This window comes from Denticeps clupeoides, chromosome 3 (genome assembly GCF_900700375.1).
Source record: "Denticeps clupeoides chromosome 3, fDenClu1.1, whole genome shotgun sequence".
Taxonomy (NCBI): Eukaryota; Metazoa; Chordata; class Actinopteri; order Clupeiformes; family Denticipitidae; genus Denticeps; species Denticeps clupeoides.
Genome location: NC_041709.1, coordinates 2,861,942 through 2,886,018, shown reverse-complemented (window position 1 = coordinate 2,886,018; position 24,077 = coordinate 2,861,942). Strand labels below are relative to the sequence as shown.

Sequence of the window (24,077 nt, the reverse complement as noted above, 5' to 3'; positions counted from 1 at the left end):
CCGAATCAGACACAGGCAAGCTGCCAGCACCCAAATCACATAACCACATGTACTCTTTAAGCTGAGAAGCAAATGCATAGTCAGAGACTGAATATCAAAGGTGTTCACAAAATGATGTGATCTGAGGCACTAAATGAAGATGTGTGGGCGTACGACGGGATGGGATGTGAGTTAATCTAGCAAATGGAATGGAAAATCTGATTCACAGTCACTAGAGACTCGTGGGTCCCGTGGCCCCTATCCAAAGTGACCGAAATAAGTGCTGCTTCCGTCTTCCTACCACCAGCAGCAGGACCTATAAATTGAAAGCACACGCGAAGACACTGGACAGGCCCCTTTTTTAATCTTGAAGGCGTCGAGCGAAAGCAGGGAAAATGAACAGTTGATCCCCTGCAGGGGCGCTGATAACGAAGACAAATAACGCGACTGCAGGGCCGTTCAAGCCCCCCCGCCCCGCCTGCTGAGGAACAGCAGATGAGTTAGATGGCCATGAGAGAGAGCGCAAGCCAGACAAAAACCACGTATCATAGTGCGACTCCCTCATCTTTCTCTTCCATTCTTGAATGCCTGAGTGTGAATGCTTGAGTGTCTAGAGACACTGTGTGAGTTAGAGAGCAAAAAATTGTGTGTGTGTGTGGGCACAACCATGTGGGCGTGTTTGTGAGCTCCATGTGGCAGGGCTCCAGTGTCATTCTGCCAGGTTCCGCTCAAAGCTTCTGGTGGAAAAACAACATCTCAAATTTTGTCTTGTGAAAGCCGTGAGAGCGCCTCTGTTCTTTGTGAAGGCACACAGTAAGAGCTGTTCAGTGAATTAGCATTCTATTCTGAGAAAAGCTTGGAAACCAGAGACAATTCATGAGCCCTGAGTCAATATTCAACTGATATATATATATAGAAATATGTGTTTGTATTATCTCCTTTTGAATGGAAGCATTTTGAACAGTAAGTACATATTTGGAATCAACCATCTTTTAAAAAAAATGCTCAGAAAACCACATAAAATGAAACAGGGATTTATTGATGGAAAGACAAAAGGGTGAGGGGAGGATTTCCGGTTTTGCTTTGGTATTTTGAGGTGGGAGAAGCTGTGGGAATGTGGGAGTATCTACAACACAGAAATAAAAAGGAAGGAGAAACACTATTTTGAAATGCATACAGTATATCCATCCACTGCACATGCTCAGAATATTATCAAAATAAAATACAAATCACTCCATTTAATTTAATTTTGATTCAATTACAATAAAAAAAATACCCACAATTGTTTACTAAGAGTACAGTTGCATATTGTTGTATATTTGAAAATATATGTATTGATCATTGTAAAATGTAATATACATGTTGATCACTGTTGTCAAACAGTGTTTCATATCTTAACTGTTTAATAGTAATGAGAATTTAGATGATGTTCAAAATTCCCTCACAATACCCTCAATAATATAAAAAAGATAACTATCACACCATAAGATTTGGATCTGCTGAGTGGCTTGAGTGTGCGTGTGCTAATCTTGCTCTGTTACTGTAACCACAATCAGGATGATCACCCATTTGTGACTGGATTTGCTCTTGTCCTATTTTAAAATTAAAAACCATACAGTATTTAGGACAGGATTATACTTTCATCTGCACTCCCCATGTAAGCCTTTCTGTAGCCATCTGCACAGTGAAATTACACTTGCGCGGTTGCTACGTGTAGCCCCTGTAACTACAGCTAAAAGAACCGAAAAAAATCTCTGCCCTTGCCGATGCGGCACCTGGACAATGCAAGAGCTGCGCCCACTGCCAGCACCATCAGCGCCAGGCCAGCGCGGAAGCAGCAGGATCCAGTTGAGGAAGCTGGTTTCTTATGCCGATTCTCCAAAGCCTGAGCCGCATCTCGGTCCTCTTGAGAAAGACAGTCAGGGGACAGGCGAGCCAGGACCTGTAGCGCTGCCCGCTGGCCCGACTGGATGGCGCCGCTCATGTACCCACACCACTGGGTGGCAGTTTCTGTGCCAGCCCAATAAACCCTGTCATGGGAATGGGAGGGCAATCAATGGCATCAACAGACAAGCTACATGCCTTTAGATATGGGTACGAACCTGGAAGAACTGAAAACAGGGCCTGGATGTGACTTTAAAGTTCAGAGTCAAATTATCCTGCTTCTCGTTGAAGTATGATTATGACTTTTTTTTTTTTTTTTTTTTTTAGTACCGGACCATTTAAAGTCTCTATCATACAGTGTGTATGGAAAGTAATCAGACCCCCTTAAATGTTTCACTCTTTGTTATATTGCAGCTATTTGCTATTTTCTTTCCTCATTAAATGTACACACAACATGCATAATGACAGAATTGTTGACATTTTTGCAGATTTATTTAGCGAAAATTCTTTTAAGAAAACCTGAAATATCACATCCTTAAGTATTCAGACCCTTTGCTGTAACACTCATATATTTAATTCAGGTGCTGTTCATTTCTTCTGGTAGTCCTTGAGATGGTTCTACACCTTCCTTTGAGTCCAGTTGTGTTTGATTATACTGACTGGACTTGGTTAGGAAAGCCACACCCCTGTCTATATAAGACCTTTCAGCTCACAATGCAGGTCAGAGCAAATGAGATTCATGAGGAACTGCCTGAAGAGCTCAGGGACAGAATTGTGGCAAGGTTACAAAAAGGTTCACTTTGTGGGAGGTGCACTTAAGGTTCCTAAGAGAACTGTGGCCTCCATAATCCTTAAATAGAAGGCATTTTGGATGACCAGAACCCTTCCTAGAGCTGGCCGTCTGGCCAAACCGAGCAATTGGGGGAAAAGAGCATTTGGTGAGAGAGGTAAAGAAGAACCCAAAGATCACTGTGGCTGAGCTCCAGAGATGCAGTCGGGAGAGGGGAGAAAGTTGTAGAAAGTCAACCATCACTGCAGCCCTCACCCAGTCAGGGTTTTATGGTAGAGTGGCCTGTCAGAAACCTCTCTTCAGTGCAAGACACATGAAAGCCTGCATGGAGTTTGCTAAAAAAAAAACAAAAAAAAAAACACCCGAAGGACTCAAAGATGTTGAGAAATAAGATTATCTGGTACCAAGATGAAACTTTTTGGCCTTATTTCTAAGCGGTATGTGTGGAGAAAGGCAGGAAAACCACTGCTTATCACCTGTCCAATACAGTCCAACAGTGAAGCATGGCAGTGAAGCATCATGCTGTGGGGTGTTTTGCAGCTGCAGGGACAGGACGACTGGTTTCAATCGAGGGGATAGATGAAGAGCCCTGACTTAAACCCGATCGGGCATCTCTAGAGCGACCTAAAAATGGTTGTCCACCAGTGTTTACCATCCAACCTGCCAGAACTGGAAAGGATCTGCAAGGAGGAATGGCAGAGGTTCCGCAAATCCAGGTCTGAAAAACCTGGAAAAGTCCCACCCTTCCCAAAAAGGGGAAATTCTGAGCAAAGGGTCTGAATACTTAGGACCATATGATATTTCAGATTTTTGTCTTAATAAATCTGCAAAAATGTCAACAATTATGTGTTTTTCTGCCAATATGGGGTGCTGTGTGTACATTAATGAACTTAAATTATTTTTGCAAATGGCTGCAACGTAACAACAAGAGCAACAAATTTAAGGGGGTCTGAATACTTTCCGTACCCACTGTATAAAAATGTTCAAAGCCTTGAGCCATATGTGGCACGTGGCTGTTCTGGCTTGAGTTCACATAGTTCACCCATGTCAAAAACGGCCACGGTGGACGACTAAATTATACTACATCCATTAAATTTAAATGAAAAGACTTCCTGTTTTTCAGCTAAAAGTTTGAAAATTATTTATTTTTAACAAAGAGCACAGTTTAAATATCTCTTCTGATTAGGGTTGTGTTGTTTTCCAGCATTTAACAAATGTTGCAGGCAAAAAATAACAAAGATTTTGCAGCAATTTTAATTTCTGCTGGGAACTGTAGCTGCTGTGTTTTGTAAGAAGAGTAGTGGATCAACGAACACACCAACTAACAATCCAGGCGTCGCTGTTTCTGTTGAGTAAATTATTGATGTGCTGACTTTCACCTCCACTCTAACACTGACGCAGATGTGAAAACATTCTGTAAGCAGAAGTAATGTTCTCCACTTAAAGTAAGATTTCCACTTAACATGCAGGTGAAAATGCACAACAACAAAAATCAAGGTTATTACCGTGTAATCAGGCACTGTGGTGGCTGTTTTTATAAATGACTGCACGTCTCAATAGAATAAAACATCTTGAAGTACATCTTCACAACTGAACACACATTTTATGCTTAGCATCAAGAGAGTCAACTACGTTAAAGCAGAAATAATACATGTTTCTTTCTGCTCTAATTGATCTTAATCCAAAGACCTGCCCTTATGCTGTTTTTCTGCTCTTCCAGGCATTCGCTCATACTGAAGGCTGGAAAAATCAGCAGTACCTGGACCTTGAGGTCCTTGAGTTGAAGAACCCTGCTGTAGATAATAGCATCCTGTCATTATATCTGTGTATCAGTAGGTGGTACACCTTCCTGAGAGGACCACATTATCAGTTACAGATCATTTTCCTGCCAAAACGGTGATGTCCCCCAGGGGTCTATCATTGGTCCCATTATACTTCCCTTATATAGGCACAGTATGTCCATTGTCTTGCATATGACTCCCATACTGACTGACTGTCCAAATTTAGCTGTATAAAGGACACAAAGAGTCGAACATCTGTAAATTTCATTAAATAACTGCAAAACCCAGCTGGTAAAGTTTAGTCTATGATTGTGCCTCACTTGCTTTTCCAGTTTAAAAGCAAACCAAGATGCTCAAATCTGTGTTTTGTGAAGAGATTGTATTCCATGCTCATATATCTCAGCTACATTTCTCACTTGTAGATGAAAGCATGCCAACATTACACCTGTACATGTGTGCCTACATTAAAAATCCTTAAATCCTTGTCTCATTCATTTAGAATTTTAAATGCTTTAACTGTCACTTGCTAGTTTTCATTTTCATCACCTCCCGCCCTTTTCTCTGTATGTGTTCAGTCTTTGCACAAGCTAATTGGGTAACATGGTCCTGCCTGCTGAGTCCAATATGGCACCAAAGTTTCAAACAGAATCCCTGTTTGTCAGTGGAAATGGTTACTGGAACGGATATAGTAGCCATCTCATTTTTAGTTTGGAGCTTTATGCACATGGTCATTTTGGCAGATACCCCCTTTTTCTTTAATGAATGGTTGTTGAGGTCATTCTATCATTCCATTTATGTTGCATTCTATGGCCTTAGACACCGTATGCATACAAATGTAGATATATTGCAAATGCATGTTTGCGTATTCCTCAAGCATGCTTTTCAAAACGTCTCATACAGCACTTTTCTTACTGCCCATACACAATTCGCCTCCTGGTGACCTTAATTCTATTATAGAAATGCATTACCTGGGTTCTTCTCCTGCTGTCTTTCTACCTCACTCCTTCCTCCTCTGATTCTCTCTCCATCTCCCTTGAGTCTGTCCATCTCCAAATAGGCCATTACAAATGGATTTAGCCCTGAGTATGGTGTCCCTCTGACCTAGCACACATCCAGTGAGTGGTACTTCATGGGCAGGAATATCTTTTCTCTCTATTCGGCTATCTACTCAACCAGGGAGTAACAATGTTCTGTCTGCCGCAACAGAGAGTGAATGTGTCCACCTGGGACACTGGGTATTCTGCACCGAGATTGAATAAAGACTACACTTCACCTGCTGCCACACACTGTCAGACTTAACATCTTCTAGTCCTTCACCAGTGGTCAGACTCAAACACATCCTTTCAATAACTGGACTCTTAATGATACCAAACTGACAATTACCTTTTTAGTAAGATGAAAGTGAAGTGATGGTCATTGTGAAACACGAAATGTGTCCTTTTTAACCATTACCCTTGGTGAGCAGTGGGCAGCCATGACAGGCACCCGGGGAGCAGTGTGTGGGGACGGTGCTTTTGCTCAGTGGCACCTTGTACTTTAATTGTACTTTCAATATAGGGCCGGTAAGTTAATAGATGTGTAAAGCTTACCTGCCACAGGGACTACGAAGACTTGGGTGATAAAATGTGAGCATTCCAGGGACCATGACGTTCACAGGGCACCCTCCATTATATTCTTCCTCAGACCAGTCCTGAAGTCAGGAACACACTAGGTCACACTGAGTCTTGATTAAACCATCATACATTTACATACTTTTAGTTTTTCATGTGTTCTCTGCTCTGGTTTCTGCTGTTACTTGAATTTCTTTGCTGATGACCTATTGACCTATCAGTGAGACCTTGCCACTGAGGATAACATATGCAGAGAAAATACAAATTAGGTGGATTAAAATGCAATTACATCTCACATCCTGTTTGTAGTATACCAGAATATTGCAATGTAAATGAGAAACTGCTTTCTTTTTCCCCCCTTAAAAATGCTTGTCTCACTATGTGGAGTCACTGTATCTCTTTTGAGACATATACCCCCATGATTCCCCAAGTTAGCATCTGCAAATTTATAGCAGTGAGTAACATGATGTTTTCAGCAGGGACCATCAAGAAAGCGTTGCCTCCTCTGAGTAGAAAGTCTAGTTCCTGTCATTGAGATATATGTAAAACTGATGGCACACAACCTCAAGAAAAAAAAACAAAAAAAAAACATAAAGCTTCAAGGAAATCTGGAGACTCAGCAGACTACCAGCCCTTTCCTCTCTGGCAGTGTGTGAGGTGGGTGATTACGGCAGAACAGCTGTTAAGTGCTAATTCTATGCATTATTCTGAACAACAGCTTGTTTTATAGAAATTCTCTCTAACCAATCTCGGATCATTTAAACAAGGAGCAATCAGCTTGTATAAATGTTTGTAATCATTTCTCGTCCCGCTGAGGACTGTGCTGGAATCACTGCAATTCTTATAGCTCCAATGAGTCTGCATGGCATCTGTCACAATGTTATGGTGGAGAAGCAGTAAAATGTCACTGTGACTAAAGTTCCAGAATGTTGTTGCATTATTTCTTTCAAAACCAGTGAACACCAATCATGAGAAGTCTATGATCATCATCTCTATCCTCATCAGTGTCTCTATTAAGGACTCCTTCTCATCTTCGAGGGCGCTTCCGTGGAGGGTACCACAGAGCTCCATTCTGAGTCCTCTTTTATTCTCATTGTACTTACTTCTTCTTGGAGCTAGTTTTCAAAAACACAATGTTTCTTTTAAGAGGTGGATGGCCTTCGTTTAAAAACTCACTTTTACACCCTGGCTTTTAACCCAGTGTGATGTGGTTTTTATAAGGTGGTTTCTTAGGCAGTCCTTTTTCTTAAATATTCTATTTATACTTATATTTATTCAACCCCTTGTTTAATTGAAATTGCAGCATGTTTCTCTTATTTTATTCTGTTTATTCTATTTTATTCTTTTATTCTACATTATTAATTAACCTTTTGTCCATATCTGTCCTGTTCCTGGTAATTTAGCTTTATTTATTTTATTTTAATGTACAGCACTTTGGCCAGCTCCTTTGTTGTGTTAAAGTGCTTTATAAATAAATATGGTATGGTATGGTTTCTTTATAGTCATCTTCTGTCTCCAGCAATATGTGCGCTGCAGTGAATCCAAAGATTTTCTGTCGTTCCGTTGTCAGAATCTATTATGGTAGATTACAGCAGTTATGAGGAACCTGTCTCCTGCTTCCACCGGTCCTCCCTTGGGCCACTGAAACGGAGAGCATTGCCACCAGCCAGGTCCCTTATCCCAAAACACCTCCAGGCAATCCTGCATCTTCAGCGAGAGCCAAAGCACACTGATCCCTATTACGGACTGGGAGAAAAATGCTAACATGCTGCCAGAACTGAGGACTGTCAGGCCAATGTGCTCCTTTGTCGATCTTGATTATGTCTGGTGTTCTGGCACCAGAGTGCACTGGGTGTTTTATTGCCTTTCGTCTGCAAATAAAATGGAATGCGGCTTATTGAAAGGCCCTTACTGGGTCCCGATTTGGGTGTTAAATACTGAGCATCACTGCTGCCTCACAACAAAAAGATGGGTGTTTGCATGGATTTTCTCTGGATGCTCCAGATTCCTCCTGCAGCCCAAAAACATGATGAGCTTGTGCTTTGGGGTGGGTTTTTTGGCCGAACCCACCAGACCCCCTGGCTATACCTGAACTGGACAAGCAGGTATATCCATAAAAGAGCAACATGGCAGTCACATGAGGAGAACTGTACAGAATATTCTGTATCTCTACTACATGCATCTGTAACCATATAATCCAATATTTCCAGTCTGTACATGCTGCCTTGTCAGCAACTTGTTTTTCATGTATATTTCATGTTAATATAGCCTTTAAAGCACATTTACACTTTACACACATCTGGTTAGATGCATTTTGTTGTACTTGTGCTGAGAATGTGCAATAAGAATAAAGCTGAATCTAATCTTTCCAGCTCAAGAGACATTGGAGAAACGTAGCAGGTTTAAATGTTAAGAGGCACTAGTTCATAGCCATCATGACGCTGGATCCTCTTCTCGAAAATTGAGAGCAGTACAGATCAGAGGACCATAAAAGAATAGTCTATCCCTAGGGCACTCACTTTCTCAACATACTGTATGTAGGCAGATGCCTCAGGGCCGAGATATTTCACCAGGCTGGAAACAACAGCATCTCTGCGCTCTTCCTTCTGCGAAAAGAATTAAAAGTCTTTATTGTATTTCATATCACACACTCGCAGCAGCCTCGGGAACAAAAAAGAAGTGGTGGACGTTTAAAATAAGGATGCGTTTCAGAGGAATGGGGCAAAGCAGGGGTGCAGCAGCTGATCTGAATAACTCACGTCACTCCTCTGAATTATGAGATGAGAGCTATAGACGGGAGAAAGGCCATAAACCTCGGTTGCCGTGGTGTCAGGTGACAGATGTTGCCAGGTTACGAGAAAATTGCACACCTGCATGTCCTGCACAGCGTGGTTCTTCATGAGCGTGCGCAACAATAACTCAGGGGCAATGGTCACCTGGCATTTAGCGCCCAATTAAATCATCAGATTCAATAGGGAGATGTGCTTTGTTCGTGGTCCAGGAGAAGATATCCAACAAAAGGCTATGGAAGAGCTCAAGGGCGAATTCAGAATGCCTGCCCATAAAACTCACATGAAATCAACGCCAAGTCAGAGATGTCAAGGAGGGCGCATACAAAGCAGCTCTCAGCCCTTGAAGGTATGCAAAACACATCTCATCGGAGGATTCTGCACCACCCGGCCCGATTCCACTGGTTGTCCCTGTTTTACTCACCGTAATACTGACTGTGTCATCTAAAAGAATTAGTGCATCAATGGCACTTGCTTCAGGTAGTTGTAGGTTCTTTTTATACCACCAGTTCTCTCTCATAGACAAGGCAAGAACTCCACGAAAACTCTGAAGTGAGAAACAGCATGAAGGATTTAACAAGGAACTCCATGGATCAGACTCACCAATGGTCCTCAAACCAACCCAGAACAATTCCTGCAGGGTGGAAAGGCTTATTATCCTGGTGATACTGTTGCCATGAGGCAATATCATTGTCACGAAGGGGTGTCGAGTCAAAGAGGATCACACTGCTGTCACTGACTTGTCTTCTCCACTGGTGTAAATGACCCACACTCACCCTCCCATCCACATTATCTAAAAGAAAATGTTTAGCAGCATGGTCACTCTGACCTGTCTGCAGCTACACAGCCCCAAGCATAACTGTGTGTGTTCTGACGTCTTTCCGTTATGACCAGCATGATTGCGGTCCCCCTGTAGGACTGGAAGAGATGTTTGAGTCCCACGTGTAACAAATTTGGGTGCCCATGACCCTGTTGCTGCTTTTCATTCCTTGGAACACCTTGTCCTGAACACTTGTCCTGTAAAGAGCTTACTGTTCACTTGCTGCCTAATAGTTATCAGCCCTTGACAGCTGGCGCTGTAACAGGATGAATACTGTTAATTTAACCAGCTGTTGGTTTTAATGTTCTGGCTGATGAATAAATGCCGGTTGGAGTAGGAGTTCTGTAGAGGTAGTAGTGTTAGTTATGCAGTAGGGTTCTGGTAATTGTTATATTTCTCTTCAATTTAACACAAGCTCGCGTGTCACAGGCAGCATGCTTTTCAGATCCTTGTCTATTATTCCTACTAATCAAAGGTTTTATGCTTCAGATGTACAAAATACAAAGTAGGTCAAGCACATGGTGCAAGATGATAGCAGGGAAATGTGGGTGTCATTTGAAGATAAGCATCTAGTTACGGTGAGTGTGTGAACAATATAAAAAAACATATATATTACCTAAACGTATTATTTATCATATAAACTTATATATTATATACTGTATGTTTTTAATATATGAGCATTGGTGTAGAAATTTCAAATGTTGCCAGCCTGTAGACATTTTTGAGAAGAAATTTGAAAATATTTCCTGCAAATGCTGTTTAGATTTTATTGGTTCCAATTCAAGCCTGGTAATAAAAGGCATCTGGAAACTGAAGCAAGTACACACATACTGTGCCAAGAGAAGACACAAAAGAAAAAACTGCAGACAGTAAGCAGCATTACGTGCAATGAGGCACACTTGCACTTTTCTCTCTTCCTCTGGCTCAGTCTCCTGCTTTTTGGTGCCACCGGGACAGCCGAGCCCCCGTCTCACTTTCACAGCGCGTCTATCGTGATGTAAGCAAAGAATTCTATCTGTCTCACACAGACACACAAACACACCTTCTTGACGCTCCAGTCACATGCCTGGACTCCTGCGATGAATCCCACCAGTGCAGCATTACCCTTGGGAGTGGTGGCATCAAACGTGGCACTCAAGGGGCAGTCCTTGGAGGGCCGGGCGACAATCTCCCCAGAGAAGCCCTTCTCCCTCCAGAATGCCTAGGAAACAGAAATTGACACATACTCGAGAGAGATGATAAAACCTGTAGCCATGTTGCTGTAGTATTACCCAAAAAAACACTATGAAGGTGTTAATATTAATACTTTGTAAGCCTTTCTGGATGTTTGAGAAGCCCCTGTACATGTGCTATTTGGGACACTGCTGAAGAGTCTCTCATCCCAGTCACATGTAGCCACTTACGAAATGGCTTCCCCGGGAAATAAAATCAACTCACCGTTTTCATTTTTAAAAAAGGATGAGGACACTGACGTTTAGTGTTTTTTTTTTTTTTTTCTTTTTCCCCCCACTTTACATTTGGCACACTTTCCATTGCTCAATGAAAGACACAAGTCCTACCACACCAGAAATGAAAAAAAGATCCAGTTATGATTCACTCTCTTAATGTAGGAGTTGGATGGGGCTCGTGTTATTTGTGAATGAAGATCTATTTATGTTTATGCTATCCGCCACATTGTGATTATTCCAACATATGAAAAACACAATAACTGTAATTTAAGAAAGTGGCAGAATTCCACAGGATGACTAGATCCGGCAGGATGGGAAGGAGTTTGGTTTTAATCCACCGGTAGGGGAGGCAGAGAGAACAAGAGGCACTTTTACATTTACATTTATGGTACTTAGCAGTTGCCCTTACCCAGAGAGACTTACAATCAGTAGTTACAGGGACAGTCCCCCCCTGGAGACACTCAGGGTTAAGTGTCACAATGGTAGTAAGCGGGGTTTGAACCTGGTTCTTCTAGTTCATAGGCGAGTGTGTTACCCACTAGGCTACTACCACCCTGTAACCCTGCTTTTGTAACCATAAAAGCTCCATTTCCTGTACAGTATGTTTCATATTAAACCCTTAAGTAACCTTGAAATTGGGATAATATTAGTTTACATTCTGCTAAGCATGTAAGCTAATTGGTCATAGGAGGTTATGCAGATGGGTGACTTATTAAAGAAAAACAAAGAGCATAGAGCATGTCGGTGCTGGAGGCCACGTGTCGCCAGAACAGCTTCAATAATGACTGGGCCGGCGGTAATGGAAGTGGCCCCGTAATCAGAAGGTTGCCGGTCCCAATCCCGATCTGCCAAGGTGCCACTGAGCAAAAACACACTGCTCCCTGGGCGCCTGTCATGGCTGCTCACCAAGGGTGATGGGTTAAATGCAGAGGACACGTTCCGTTGTGGCACAGTGTGCTGTGCTGCTGTGTATCACAAGTGACAATCACTTCACTTTATTTATATTTATAATCAAGATTAATTCTGAAGACTAAAAGACAAAGACAAGTGGGGAAAGAAGGAGAGGATTTAAAATAGAACACCCTGCTGGCTGACAATTAAATGGAATACATTCTAGAGCAAATAACAGAATCGGGCAACATTTTATTTTTTTTAATTTCCACCACAGTGCTGATCCAAAGGATCCACCCACAAAATGCTATGTATTGCACATGTAACATGGTACTGTGTGCATGTCAATATTTTCATCTGGTCGTGACATCTAAACCACCTACATTGTCCATCGGCATCTTTATGTAAGCGTTATCTCATCCGTGACATAGGTGAGACTCAAGAAGTAAAACCACAGCTGTGTTAACAATTACATTCATTTTAATGCATTAAATATTTATAAATTATAGTTACACAACTGTTCAACTGTGCCCTGCAACACAGCCACTATTTAATGATACTGGAAGTTCTGGAATAATGCCCCACTAGGACAGAAATGTTCCATCATTGCATCCACCATCATTTCAGATTGATCGTTCCCTCAAAGGAGGAAACTTTTCATTTCTTTTGGCAGTATCAGTAGATGGAGACTTACACATCAGGGGACACAAACCCACAGGCAAGAAAAATACTCTGCTCTACTACCTCTCCTCTTCATTCTATATGTGGCAAATCAGTGTGTGCCATGGCCATGAGGCAGGATTATAACTACATGCTGATAAAGCTGATAAAAGTATGATTCACGAAACTCAGCCTCTCCATAACCCCTCATAACAAAAATGGAAAAAAAAGCATGGAATTCGTCTTCCTGTAAGCTGTATAAAGGCTAAAAAGTAGGCGTGCAACACATATCACAGGCAGGCCAGACGTTCAGGCTTTTCACCAACACTGATGTCCAGAGAGCAGAGATTTAGAGACACAACACTCACGGTAGGGTAGGTGATGATGAACTTGAGCATGTGGCCCACGGGCATGCACTGCATAAGCCTCTGTCTGCCCGCGGGAAGGGCAGGCTGGTAGTGGAGCTTTGCTGCAGAGGAGAGGGAGACAGTGTGGATTTGGGGAGGTGAAATTGGGGCGAGCAGAAGCCAGGACACATTTGGCAACAAAGCTTCTCGCCTGAGACCAAAATACGAAGAACAGGTGAACCCGGTAGATGCAGCTAGTTCAGAATGTCTGAACAAGATGAACAGTAGAGGAAAAAAAAAAAAAAAAAAGTTAAAAAAACTTAAATAAAAACAATAAAGAGGAGAAACAGGCAGACAGATAACTGATACCACTTTGGTGAACCCATCTATTGATTATCTTTGCTTTTTAATCAACCAGCACTCTGGCAAATTGGATCGCACGCCCCTTGTGGCTACCTCTCCATGAAATTGCCAGTCAGGGGGGGGGGATGGAAAAAAAAAATAAAAAATCCCAGCTATTTAACACTGGCATCCTGTCGGTTCTCTTAAAAGCCCAGCCGAGGCATAGCCATTCTGGAGACGTAACTCACGGACACACCAATAATGGTAGTGGTGTTCCTGGGGCCGGCTAGAGGGGGCAGGAGACTGACAGATGTGACACAGAGCTCCTTTTGACACCACGGACCTCGGCGCTGGGGACAGAATTTCCCATCAGTCATCCTGCTTAAAGCCCGGCACGTCCCTGGAGTCTCCCAGGGGCTCCCGGTTTTTGTCTCTTTTGCGGCCCGTTATCACGCAACAATAATATTAAATGCGGCATCCCGCGCAGCTCGAGGTGCATTACAACATTTTCCCCTGGGGGACTCAAATTATGCTATAGGTGACTGCCACTATTGCAATCAACACAGATTCTGGTTATATTTGTTCAGTCAGAGCGAAAGAGGGAATTACGTGTTTGTGGAGTCAGTGTTTCCAAATGAGGCAAACACCATGATTGCTATTCCGCCTCAGGACAAAGGATCTGAATTACTCATTGCGAGTTGCTATTGTGTCACCGGCACCAGAAACAAAATTACAGCACCCACATCGCACCATTTACATTTACAGCATTTATCAGACCCCCTTATCACGAGCGACTTACAATCAGTAGTTACAGGGACAGTTCCCCCCTGGAGACACTCAGGGTTAAGTGTCTTGCTCAGGTACACAATGGTAGTAAGTGAACCTGGGTCTTCTGGTTCACAGGCGAGTGTGTTACACCACTAGGTTACTACCACCCCACCATGTGCATGCCGGTGCAGTCCCCAGGCTCCCCAGGCAGTGGTGGCCTAGCGGTTAAGGAAGCGGCCCCGTAATCAGAAGGTTGCCGGTTCGAATCCCGATCCGCCAAGGTGCCACTGAGCAAAGCACCGTCCCCACACACTGCTCCCCGGGCGCCTGTCATGGTGCCCACTGCTCACTCAGGGTGATGGGATAAATGCAGAGGACAAATTTCACTGTGTGCACTGTGTGCTGTGCTGCTGTGCATCATATTATTAAAAAAAAAAAATCAATCGGCCTCGCGGGAAAGTTGCATGGAGTCAACGGAGCACCGGGTCCCCTCGAGGCGAGCTAAGCAGTCCAGAGTCCACCGTTCTCCTGACTTGGCAGGCTATCATCATCCCTGCTGTCAAGCGCCGCCAGGGGAAACACACTGACCATTCACCCGCACCCCCTGCCAAGTGCACTTTGTGCACCGCCTCCTTTGTCCATCGGCCCCGCTCACCCAGTCACAACTTCTCCGGCCCCATCTCCTATTTGTGGAAATATATATATTTTGCCCAAGCTCTGCACTTTCTCTGGCAACAGTCTCTCTGCGGCCAGGGTTACCAAGGCAACAGTGACCTGAAAAGCAGATCGTTTTCACACACAGCCTGGGGCAAATATGCCGCAAGGGGACCAGTTTGCAGCGTTAAATACTTTAAATATGCACAGCGCATCTGTGGGTATCCAATAAGAGATAAATATACAATAAACGCACAGCAGCACCAGCAACTCATCATTGCATCAGCTCCACGTTCTCCGAAAGCCTGCTGCAAGATCGCTTTGGGTTTAAATCACAGCTGATTCATCTCTGTGTGGACATGGATTAGAAACAGGTCACACTCACAGCCGGATAAATCATATGGGCAATTGAGCATGTGGCCAGGGACCCCCGTGTTATCTAGGGAGGGGCAGAGAGCGAACGCAAACCCCACCCCCAAATCATAAGGATAAAAATAAGTAGAATAGTGTGAAAAAACCCTGAATCAAGTTCATTATCTGGGTTCTTCTGGGTGTGCTGAAAGATTCTGACTAAGGAATGACTGTATTTTTACTGTCTGGATAAACAAGAGGTTTGTTATACTGTACTTGTAGCTGTATAATAAAAATGATTAGCATATATATTGTGCACAGCATTTGTGAAAAACCTTTACTTGAGGTTATTTTTTCAAAATTAAACTGAGAAAGCACAGGAGCATAAGTATCCACAGCTTTTGCTCAATACTTTGTTGACGCACTTTTGTCAGCAATTACACCCTCAAGTCTTTTTGAATATGATGCCATGGTATGAACATGATACTGGTTAGAAATCGTACTGCAACAACTCACTGGAGGGCCTTACCAAGACAAACTCAAGACAAAAATGCCTAGATTCCAAGAACCTTGTTTTTCAAGCACACTTTGTGGTGGCATGTTGCTCATTTCGGTACCATGGTCCTGCATCCTCAAAATAATTTATGCATGTTCTCAAAGCAGTGTTTTGTATGGCCGTTCATACCGCCAGCATAGCCAACTGGACATTTTCATAAAAGATTGTGCGTTATATCACCAAAATAGGACCCTATCACTACAAGTGAACGGGAAGTTGCTTTCTTCCTATATAAAAGGGTCTGGCTCTGGATCAATACAGGCTCTACAGTTGGGTGTCACTACAGCAATACACCCTTCATTTTACATTTATCAGACGCTCTTATCCACAGCGACTTACAATCAGTAGTTACAGGGACAGTCCCCCCTGGAGACACTCAGGGTTAAGTGTCTTGCTCAGTAATGGTAGTAGGTGGTATTTGAACCTGGGACTTCTGGTTCATAGGCGAGTGTTTTACCCACTAGGCTACTACCAGCCTTTTTGCCTCTCTTCAGCATCATTGTCTCATAATGTGGCTTCTGTGAACAATGTGATGTGGTGCCACTCCAAGGACACTGCTTAGCCAATCAAATTGCTCCACTACATACACCCCAACATACACATGCACTAATGCTCTTTCCTGAGCAGATGTGTCCAGCGTGAGTGAGTATTTTACAGGCAACTCACAGACCTGCTAGAAAACAGACAGCGCAGATGCTTCGCTGACTCTTGACTGCAGACATCTGCAGCGAGGCAGGGCATTGGAGTAAACGTTCTGGGGATGAGAACTGTGTGAAACCCGGGCCAGGGCTGGGCAAGGCCCTTTGGAACATTTGAAACGGTTAAGAGTATGAAAAATGAAAACAGGGCTGCTGTTCTCAGGGAGTGCAAAGGCTCAGCCAGAGCTTTCATAGCCTGGCACCAAGTCTACTCATACCAGCTGGAGAAAAGGGTTCATAAATCATTGAGCGGCTCAGGAGAGCGGCACAAGAGTGACTCCCGTCATTATGAAAGATAGATGGGAGTGACGCATGTGATAACTAAACACGGGCACTAGAGGAAGCCAGTGCGTACATTATTTCTGGTTTGGCGCATGTGGGGATCGTTGTTTGTGTTCGACCCCATGCTCAGATGGACCGGAAAAGTCTAAGAAGTTCCATGGGCATTGGGGTTTCGGAGCAGACGTGTCACAGTAATGGCTTGCAGCGCAGCACGCTCCATTATCTATCCCCGGCTGCGTTTGGACGGGCGCCTACATCACAGTGCTGCCTGCGCTTTCTTTTTCTTTTTTATAATCCCCGTCACCTGCCAAGCTGCCTCACTCCCCCCTGAACTGATTTAAAGCCAGCAGGGTGATGGCGACAGATCGCCGTTGAGGCCCGCTGCATAATTCAGCACTGTCCCCAGACCTGTCTCATTAAATGTGTCCTGGCTGGAGTCCATGGGTTTGACTGCATGACTCCATGCCGCCTTTGTAATGAAATGGAGCATAGAGGAGCGCGGCCTAACCTCCCGCCAGAGGGGAGAAGGGGGCGGGATGCGGCGCTCGGTGGGAGCGTGTCCTGACAGCAGGCAACGTGCATCGCCAGCACCTTCAGTTCGCCGCTGCAATGAGACTTTCGTTCAATTGACGGCAGGCCGGGGCGCGTGGCACACTAACCTGCCATGTGAGGAGGGCAAGTGATAATCACAGCCCTGCCGGTGAAGCATTCACTCTCCGTCCGTACTTCTACGCTGTCAGCATCCTGAGGAGAAAGACAGGCAGGCAGAGCGAGAGGAGAAAAATCATGTATGAAAAGAGAAAAAAAAACATAAATAACAAGAAACAGACAAAAAAATGGATTTTCCACACAATGGAAATATAAAAAATAAATTAATTAATTAACGAAAGACCTGAGGGTTTCATAAAATAAAAAGCACACAGACTTTTTAAATTGAACTGCACTGCCGTAGGCCTACATTCAGAATCAAAATATGCAATATACAATTAGAATCTTAGACTGGGCATTCTGAAAATTGGGAATAGCTGAAATCCAGTATATAGTACAGAATTTTCCACAAATCGTCATGGCATCAATTCCAGACGTGAAACAGGTCAAGTGTTCTGTAATGTAATCTTGGATGGGAGATACAGTACAGGCCAAAAGTTTGGACACACCTTCTCATTCAGTGTGTTTTCTTTATTTTCATGACCATTTACGTTGGTAGATTCTCACTGAGAATCAAAACTATGAATGTGGAGTTATGAACTTAACAAAAAAATGTGAAATAACTGAAAACATGTTTTATATTCTAGTTTCTTTGCTCTGATTTCTGCTTTGCACACTCTGGGCATTCTCTCGATGAGCTTCAAGAGGTCGTCATCTGAAATGCTTCTCCAACCGTCTTGAAGGAGTTCCCAGAGGTGTTTAGCACTTGTTGGTCCAGCTCACCCCAAACCATTGGGTTCAGGTCCGGTGACTGTGGAGGCCAGGTCTCCACTTTTTGTTAAGTACATAACTCCACATGTGTTCATTCATAGTTTTGATGCCTTCATTGAGAATCTACCAACGTAAATGTTCATGAAAATAAAGAAAACACATTGAATGAGAAGGTGTGTCCAAACTTTTCGCCTGTACTCTATGCCAACCAGAAGACAAACTTTATTAAACTGTATTAATGAGGGGCTCATAGGGATGACTGACAGCTCTCATGGACCCTACTTCCCCCTTCTGGATGATTTAAACCCCACCCTTTCAACACATCACACAACAGGGCTCCGTTTGGCATCAGCAATAAATGAAATCAATATTTACATTTGCTACTGATTCGAATCTACATTTCTATGCCAAATAGAAAAGGTGATATGGGATTTGTTTTTCATTTTTGGTATCAAACTAAATTGTTGATTTTTCTGTTGATGCGGTCATTTCAGCCCTAAGCACCAACAATCATATTCTGCTCCTGGCCACAGGCTCCTGGGGGAGGGGGACATTTGTAAAGCACAGACTCTGTGTGTCCCACAGCGAGAACAGGAAGCGAGATATAAATGAGAAGTGGTAATTATGGATATGACCTCGGAGGCCTGAGAGAGCCGCTGTGTTTAATGGATGCAGTGGAAAGTCCAGGCAGAAATTAGGCTGGGCTTATCACATAAATTTTGTATGGCTTCCGTGTACGGCTCATATCTAGCTCAGACTCAGAGGTGCAGTGCTCTATACAGTTTGATAGTTAATAAAAGCAAGGCTCATGTCTCCTTGCAACAGTAACATTACTGTTACTGTTCATGGAATTTTTTCCTGGAATGTGCGTTGGCCACCCACACTGAAATGTCTCTTTCATTTGAAATTACCAGTGGACATTTAACAAAAGGTCTGCAGAGGCGACATCGCTGACTGCTAATGCTCATTGGTTAAGTGTGATGTTGTTATCCTATCAAATTGTAAATGGAGGACTGAAGAACCACTAGCAGCAACATCTCAACTTAAGTCTTTGGAGAGAGCATGGATCACAAACCTGTGCAGTTTATGCGACTCGAACACACATTGTGATGCAATGCTTTTACTGAGTTGTTTATGGTGAGTTTTAATTTTTCTTAAATATATCTGTTACATCTCTGTTAGTCTGTCTGGGGTGGGGTACTGGAGTTTTGTGTTTGTCAAGTGTTGCCCTGACTCCCTTTACATATGCATCTGTGTTCACCGGTATAAACGTGTCCTGATGTGTCATGTCATTAATGTTTTAGCACTGCCCCGCCCAGTAAATCCCTTGTTCGTAAGTCATGCGTCTGAGTCCTTTTCTTCCTGCCCTGCACTGATCCTTGACAATCTCAATTATTATTTGATCATACTAAATAGAAAAATGCATGGGTTTAGGACAGATGTAAATATTACCATTTACTGTATTGTGTCTGTATAAACAGGGTTGGAGATGTGATTTATATGTCTATTACATATACAGTGATATGAGGTGCTGTTAGTTCTCCAAAAGACAAATATCACAGCAAGACCGCTCTCACTAATGACAGAACCGGAGTGGCCTTGGTGATGGTGAATCGCAAAACACCAGCGCTTAACAAGGCCGGACTGTTCCTGGAAAACGTGCAAAGTGCCTGTTATCGCTCCGTCACACCTCCTCTCTCTCCAGATTGAACCGTTACCTGCCATATGGCCGTCACGGGCGAGCCCAGCCTCACGCACTCCCTGCCCACTCGCTCCGCCAGCCGCTCGGACAGGTGCTGGGCGCCCCCCTGTGGGGAGAGAGGAGAACAAGTCACTCCGTACCCGTCTGCTGCAGCGTGTCAGACGCTCTCGTTTTGGTCCCGCTGTTTAAAGAGCTCTGAAGCGCCCCTGAAAGCCAGGCCAAGGTTAGAGTGATTTCTGTTGCTGGGCTCCATAACTTCAGCCTGACACGCCTCGTTCTCTCTGAAGGGTAAAGGCTCTCGATCCCGGGCAGCGGCATTGTGCAGGAGACGAACGCCTCTCTCCATCACTCTTTCTCTCCGTCCCTCTCCTGCGCTGCTCATCGCAGAGCGCTCGGCATTAATCAGACTACTAACTGCTCAACCTGGCATGATCCCAGTCTTGCTCTGCCCTCCCGCGCACCCCCTTTCATCTCTGTCTCCCTCTCTCCACTTACGACAAGAAATAAAAAGATTTATTTTTTTAAAAAAAATCAATAAGCGCCTCCCCTTTTTCACCCCCATCATTGCTGCTCCTGGGGGCTCCTCGCCTGGAGAAAGCCAGAATCTCCCTGCACCTTAATCTTGAACTCCTGGGCCGATCCGGAGGAGGTCTCCAGAAGCCGCATGACGCCCCCGGCCGCGGCGGAGTACATCAGGAAGTAGAGAAAGGACATCTGGGAGGGCTCCATCCCAAACACAGCCCGGGTGCACAGCCCCAGCTCTTCCTTCAGCTCTAGGGCCACAGCGAGATAGGCAAGGTGACGGCGAGGTTAATAAAAAGCGAAAGCCCTGCTGTCAGATATCGAGTTCCACTGTAAACTGACTTTCATCCGACAGGACAGGAAGAACAGGCCCAGAAGGGAAGAGTGGACGTGATCAAAACTCCCAAAAGGTAAATGCAATTATGCAATTATAAGAAAATTAGCGAGGCCAGCCCGCTCGTTCATTTAATTTTAATGTATTTTTGCATTCGCTAATCAAACATAATCTGCGCTGCTTCAAGCTAAAATGGGGGAAATCGTTGCCGTGTGTGCGACGGGAAAAGGGTGAGTGCCCTCACGTTACTGCCTTAGCACTAAAATGTTGATTGTTAATAGCGTGCAAAGGAAAAAAACCCACATTACAGCAACCCAGTAATAACTGTGATTTTCATGCTGCACCCATTTAACATAAAATAAGCAATTCTGCATTTTATGTTCTTAAAAGTAATTACTGTTCTTGCTGTGAGAGGTGGTTTCGATTGCCTGAACATCTGATTCACAAGTCTGCCTCACCTCTGGTCCAAATGTTCTTCTCCACAAAGGAGGCAAGCGTCATGCTGTCGTAGAGCAGGGCATTTGGGCTGCTGAGCGGGTCTTCCACTGACACAGACTTGGACAATCTGTTTATCTGAAATCCCAAACGATAGGCATGTATTGTGCGATTACTTTGCGGCGCGCTTCAAGGCAGTAAAACGTGTGCCTTTCAGATGTCAAACCTAGACAACCGTGCCGATGAAGAGGGGTCATGACTTCACCTACCTTCCACAAGAAGAGGCTGAAGTCCAGCAGGACCAGAGGGGAAAAGGAGGGGATGGAGCCAGTGTAGGTGCGAACCTTGGCAGCAGGGCCACCCATATGGTGAACCTTCTTGCCCTCGGTGTATTGCGGATAGACCTCAATACCGAGCTCTTCTATGAGATTCATGACATGGGTCTGTGAGCTGAAAATCGCAGCAAACCATTCAACGAGGGCATTTTAGGACTGAAAACTGATGAAAAAATTAAGCAATTACTTAAAACATTCAGTACGGTGTTTTAATGATGCTGTATTTCACTAATAATGCATAAGAACTCAATGCAAAATCTCTTATAGATGATGAGTGGGGTTGAGAGTCGGGGACTGAACGGTTTACGTAATAACAAAGGGGTGGTAGTAGCCTAGTGGGTAACACACTCGCCCTTGAACCAGAAGACCCAGGTTCAACCCCACTTACTACCATCGTGTCCCTGAGCAAGACGCTTAACACCGATTGTCTCCAGGGGGGGACTGTCCCTGTAACTACTGGTTGTAAGTCGCTCTGGATAAGGGCGCCTGATAAATGCTGTAAGTGTAAATGTAACAATCACACATCACCCATCTATATGTACATTCAAACATGCGCTAATTTGATGCTTCACCCCTATATAAAGCGCGTCCGGACGAAACATCCCGAGCTGTAAACTGCGTTGTATAAAAGGTCAGATTTCCGAGAATTCGATTCAGCACATGAGCCACTGGAACTGGCGTCCTGCTGGGATGATCATCTGGTTTTGCGCAGACTTGTGGAGTTTGTGCAGCCTGAGTGCGTATTAAGAGGAAAAGCGGGCCAAAGAATTTCAGAATGATAATTTCTCGCTTCGCCCTTTTGCAGCATGTTCTCCTGACGACGTCCACTTTACAGTCGTGTGGCGTCACCTTCATGCTAGTCAGCAGTAATTTATCTATTTATGCGTTGCCTTAGTAACGGTTAATTTACCTGCCAACCCACTGACCCCCAAGATCCCAAAGGTCAGGGCCATTAGCGGCTGGCAGCTCCTGGGTCAGAGTTCGTCCACCAACTCGACCTATCGGCACATTTGAGCAGCGGCGTCAAGTTCAAGTTCATGCAAAAAAAAAGAATTTCGTCAGAACTCTCGCTTCTGCGTGTGACTCTAATTATGTAAATATGTCCGAGCCTAATATTCACTGCAAGGCTTATATTAAATCACCGCAGTGACAGACATATATAAATACGCATAGCGGTAACACTCTCCGACCTTTCCCCTCCAGCACCAGCACCCTGAGCCGCGCGTCTCTCCTCAGCAGCAGCTCGGCGGCGCTCAGGCCGGAGAGACCCGCACCCACCACGACCACGTCGAACATGGCGCCGTCTGGCCCGCGAGCCGCGCGGCGCCCGCTTTTATCCGCGGTCGAGGGTCGCGCGCCGGCGAGTTGACTCTGCAACCCGGAAGCGGATTGGGCGGGCTGGGTTTCGGCGGACGAGCGCAGTACACGGACGCTCCATGTCAGCGCGGACGCCTGGGGCCGGGCCGAGTTTTGGGGATCGCCGATTCAATCGGGGGGCGTCGCTTACGTGGCTCCCGTGTATTAATGTGCGCGAAGCCCGAGTCCCAGTTAGAGTTTAGAAGAACTCTTCTAGAAGAATTTTGTTTCTCGGTTGAGCTGAGTTGAGAGAGGGACCGAATCTTGAATCATTTTGATCTGAGGGCGTTTCCAAATAAACCAACCTAAAATGTTAGACTGGCAGCAGCGACCGAGGCAGAGATGGGTTCAAGATTCAAGATTAATATTTGTCACTTGCATAGATATAGCAGTACAGCATGCCATGGGGCAGTGGTGGCCTAGCGGTTCGAATCCCGATCTGCCAAGGTGCCACTGAGCAAAGCACCGTCCCCACACACTGCTCCCTGGGCGCCTGTCATAGCTGCCCACTGCTCACTGAGGATGATGGTGATTCAGTGAATCTTTTAGTGAACTGATTTTAAAGATTCAGTACATCTAAGAGAACTGCCGTGACCATCGCTAATCCCAGTAACGGAGTCCAACTCAGAGGTGAAGGGCATCAAAGATCACACTGACCATGTTATGATCAGTGTGATCATATGATTTGAAGCCTCTCCTGAGTCTACCTAGTCATGCAGAAGCATGGCACCAGGTACAGAAATGAGTGGATTCTAATTTATTGACACACATACATTACTATTGCAGAACCCAGGAGAAAGCTCCAGAGAGAGAGCAAGCACACATTGAAAAAAGAGAACACTGGGTAGATTGAAGTAAGCTGTCGCACCTACATTTTTTTCATTTACACTATGAAAAGAAACTAATCAAACCTGCTATAACCTGGTTTATTTAGGTTACATCAATTCTAAAATATAGGGGTTACAGAGGTAGCAAGAGCCAGAGTGGTTACTCGCATGGAAAGGGGGACCCTTCAATGCACACTGTTCAGCCAAAGCCAGTTTTTTTGGGTTTGTAATACCAAGAGTAGGTCAGGAGTCCCTCCTCCCCCCATTGGATGAACAAGGCCTATTGGGGTTGGGGCTGGCTGGTGTGCCCTAAAAATCATGTTTTTATCTTTAATATTCTTTCACTAACCAAAATCACTTACTCCATCACAGGGTCGAATCTGATGGATTATTTTGTGGACCATAAAAAATTGAAGATAGTTAAATCAGTGAATTATGCAAGGAAAAAACCTCATGATTAGGGCTGCAACTAACAATTATTTTAATAATTGATTAAT

General features: G+C 44.3%; 1 protein-coding gene across 1 annotated transcript; it reads right to left on the bottom strand.

Annotated features, from left to right (window-relative positions):
* Window positions 1-997: 997 nt before the first annotated feature.
* Window positions 998-22,762, bottom strand: LOC114786274 (probable flavin-containing monoamine oxidase A). The gene is made up of 12 exons (XM_028973258.1): window positions 22,588-22,762; window positions 22,308-22,395; window positions 21,332-21,512; window positions 21,086-21,200; window positions 20,387-20,544; window positions 19,788-19,877; window positions 17,310-17,394; window positions 13,021-13,121; window positions 10,696-10,854; window positions 8,564-8,650; window positions 6,024-6,124; window positions 998-2,009 (listed from the first exon to the last, which is right to left on the bottom strand). Exons 1-12 carry the CDS (start codon window positions 22,691-22,693, stop codon window positions 1,712-1,714), a joined length of 1,569 nt encoding a protein of 522 aa, XP_028829091.1. The 5' UTR covers window positions 22,694-22,762; the 3' UTR covers window positions 998-1,711.
* Between the last annotated feature and the right edge of the window lie 1,315 nt (window positions 22,763-24,077).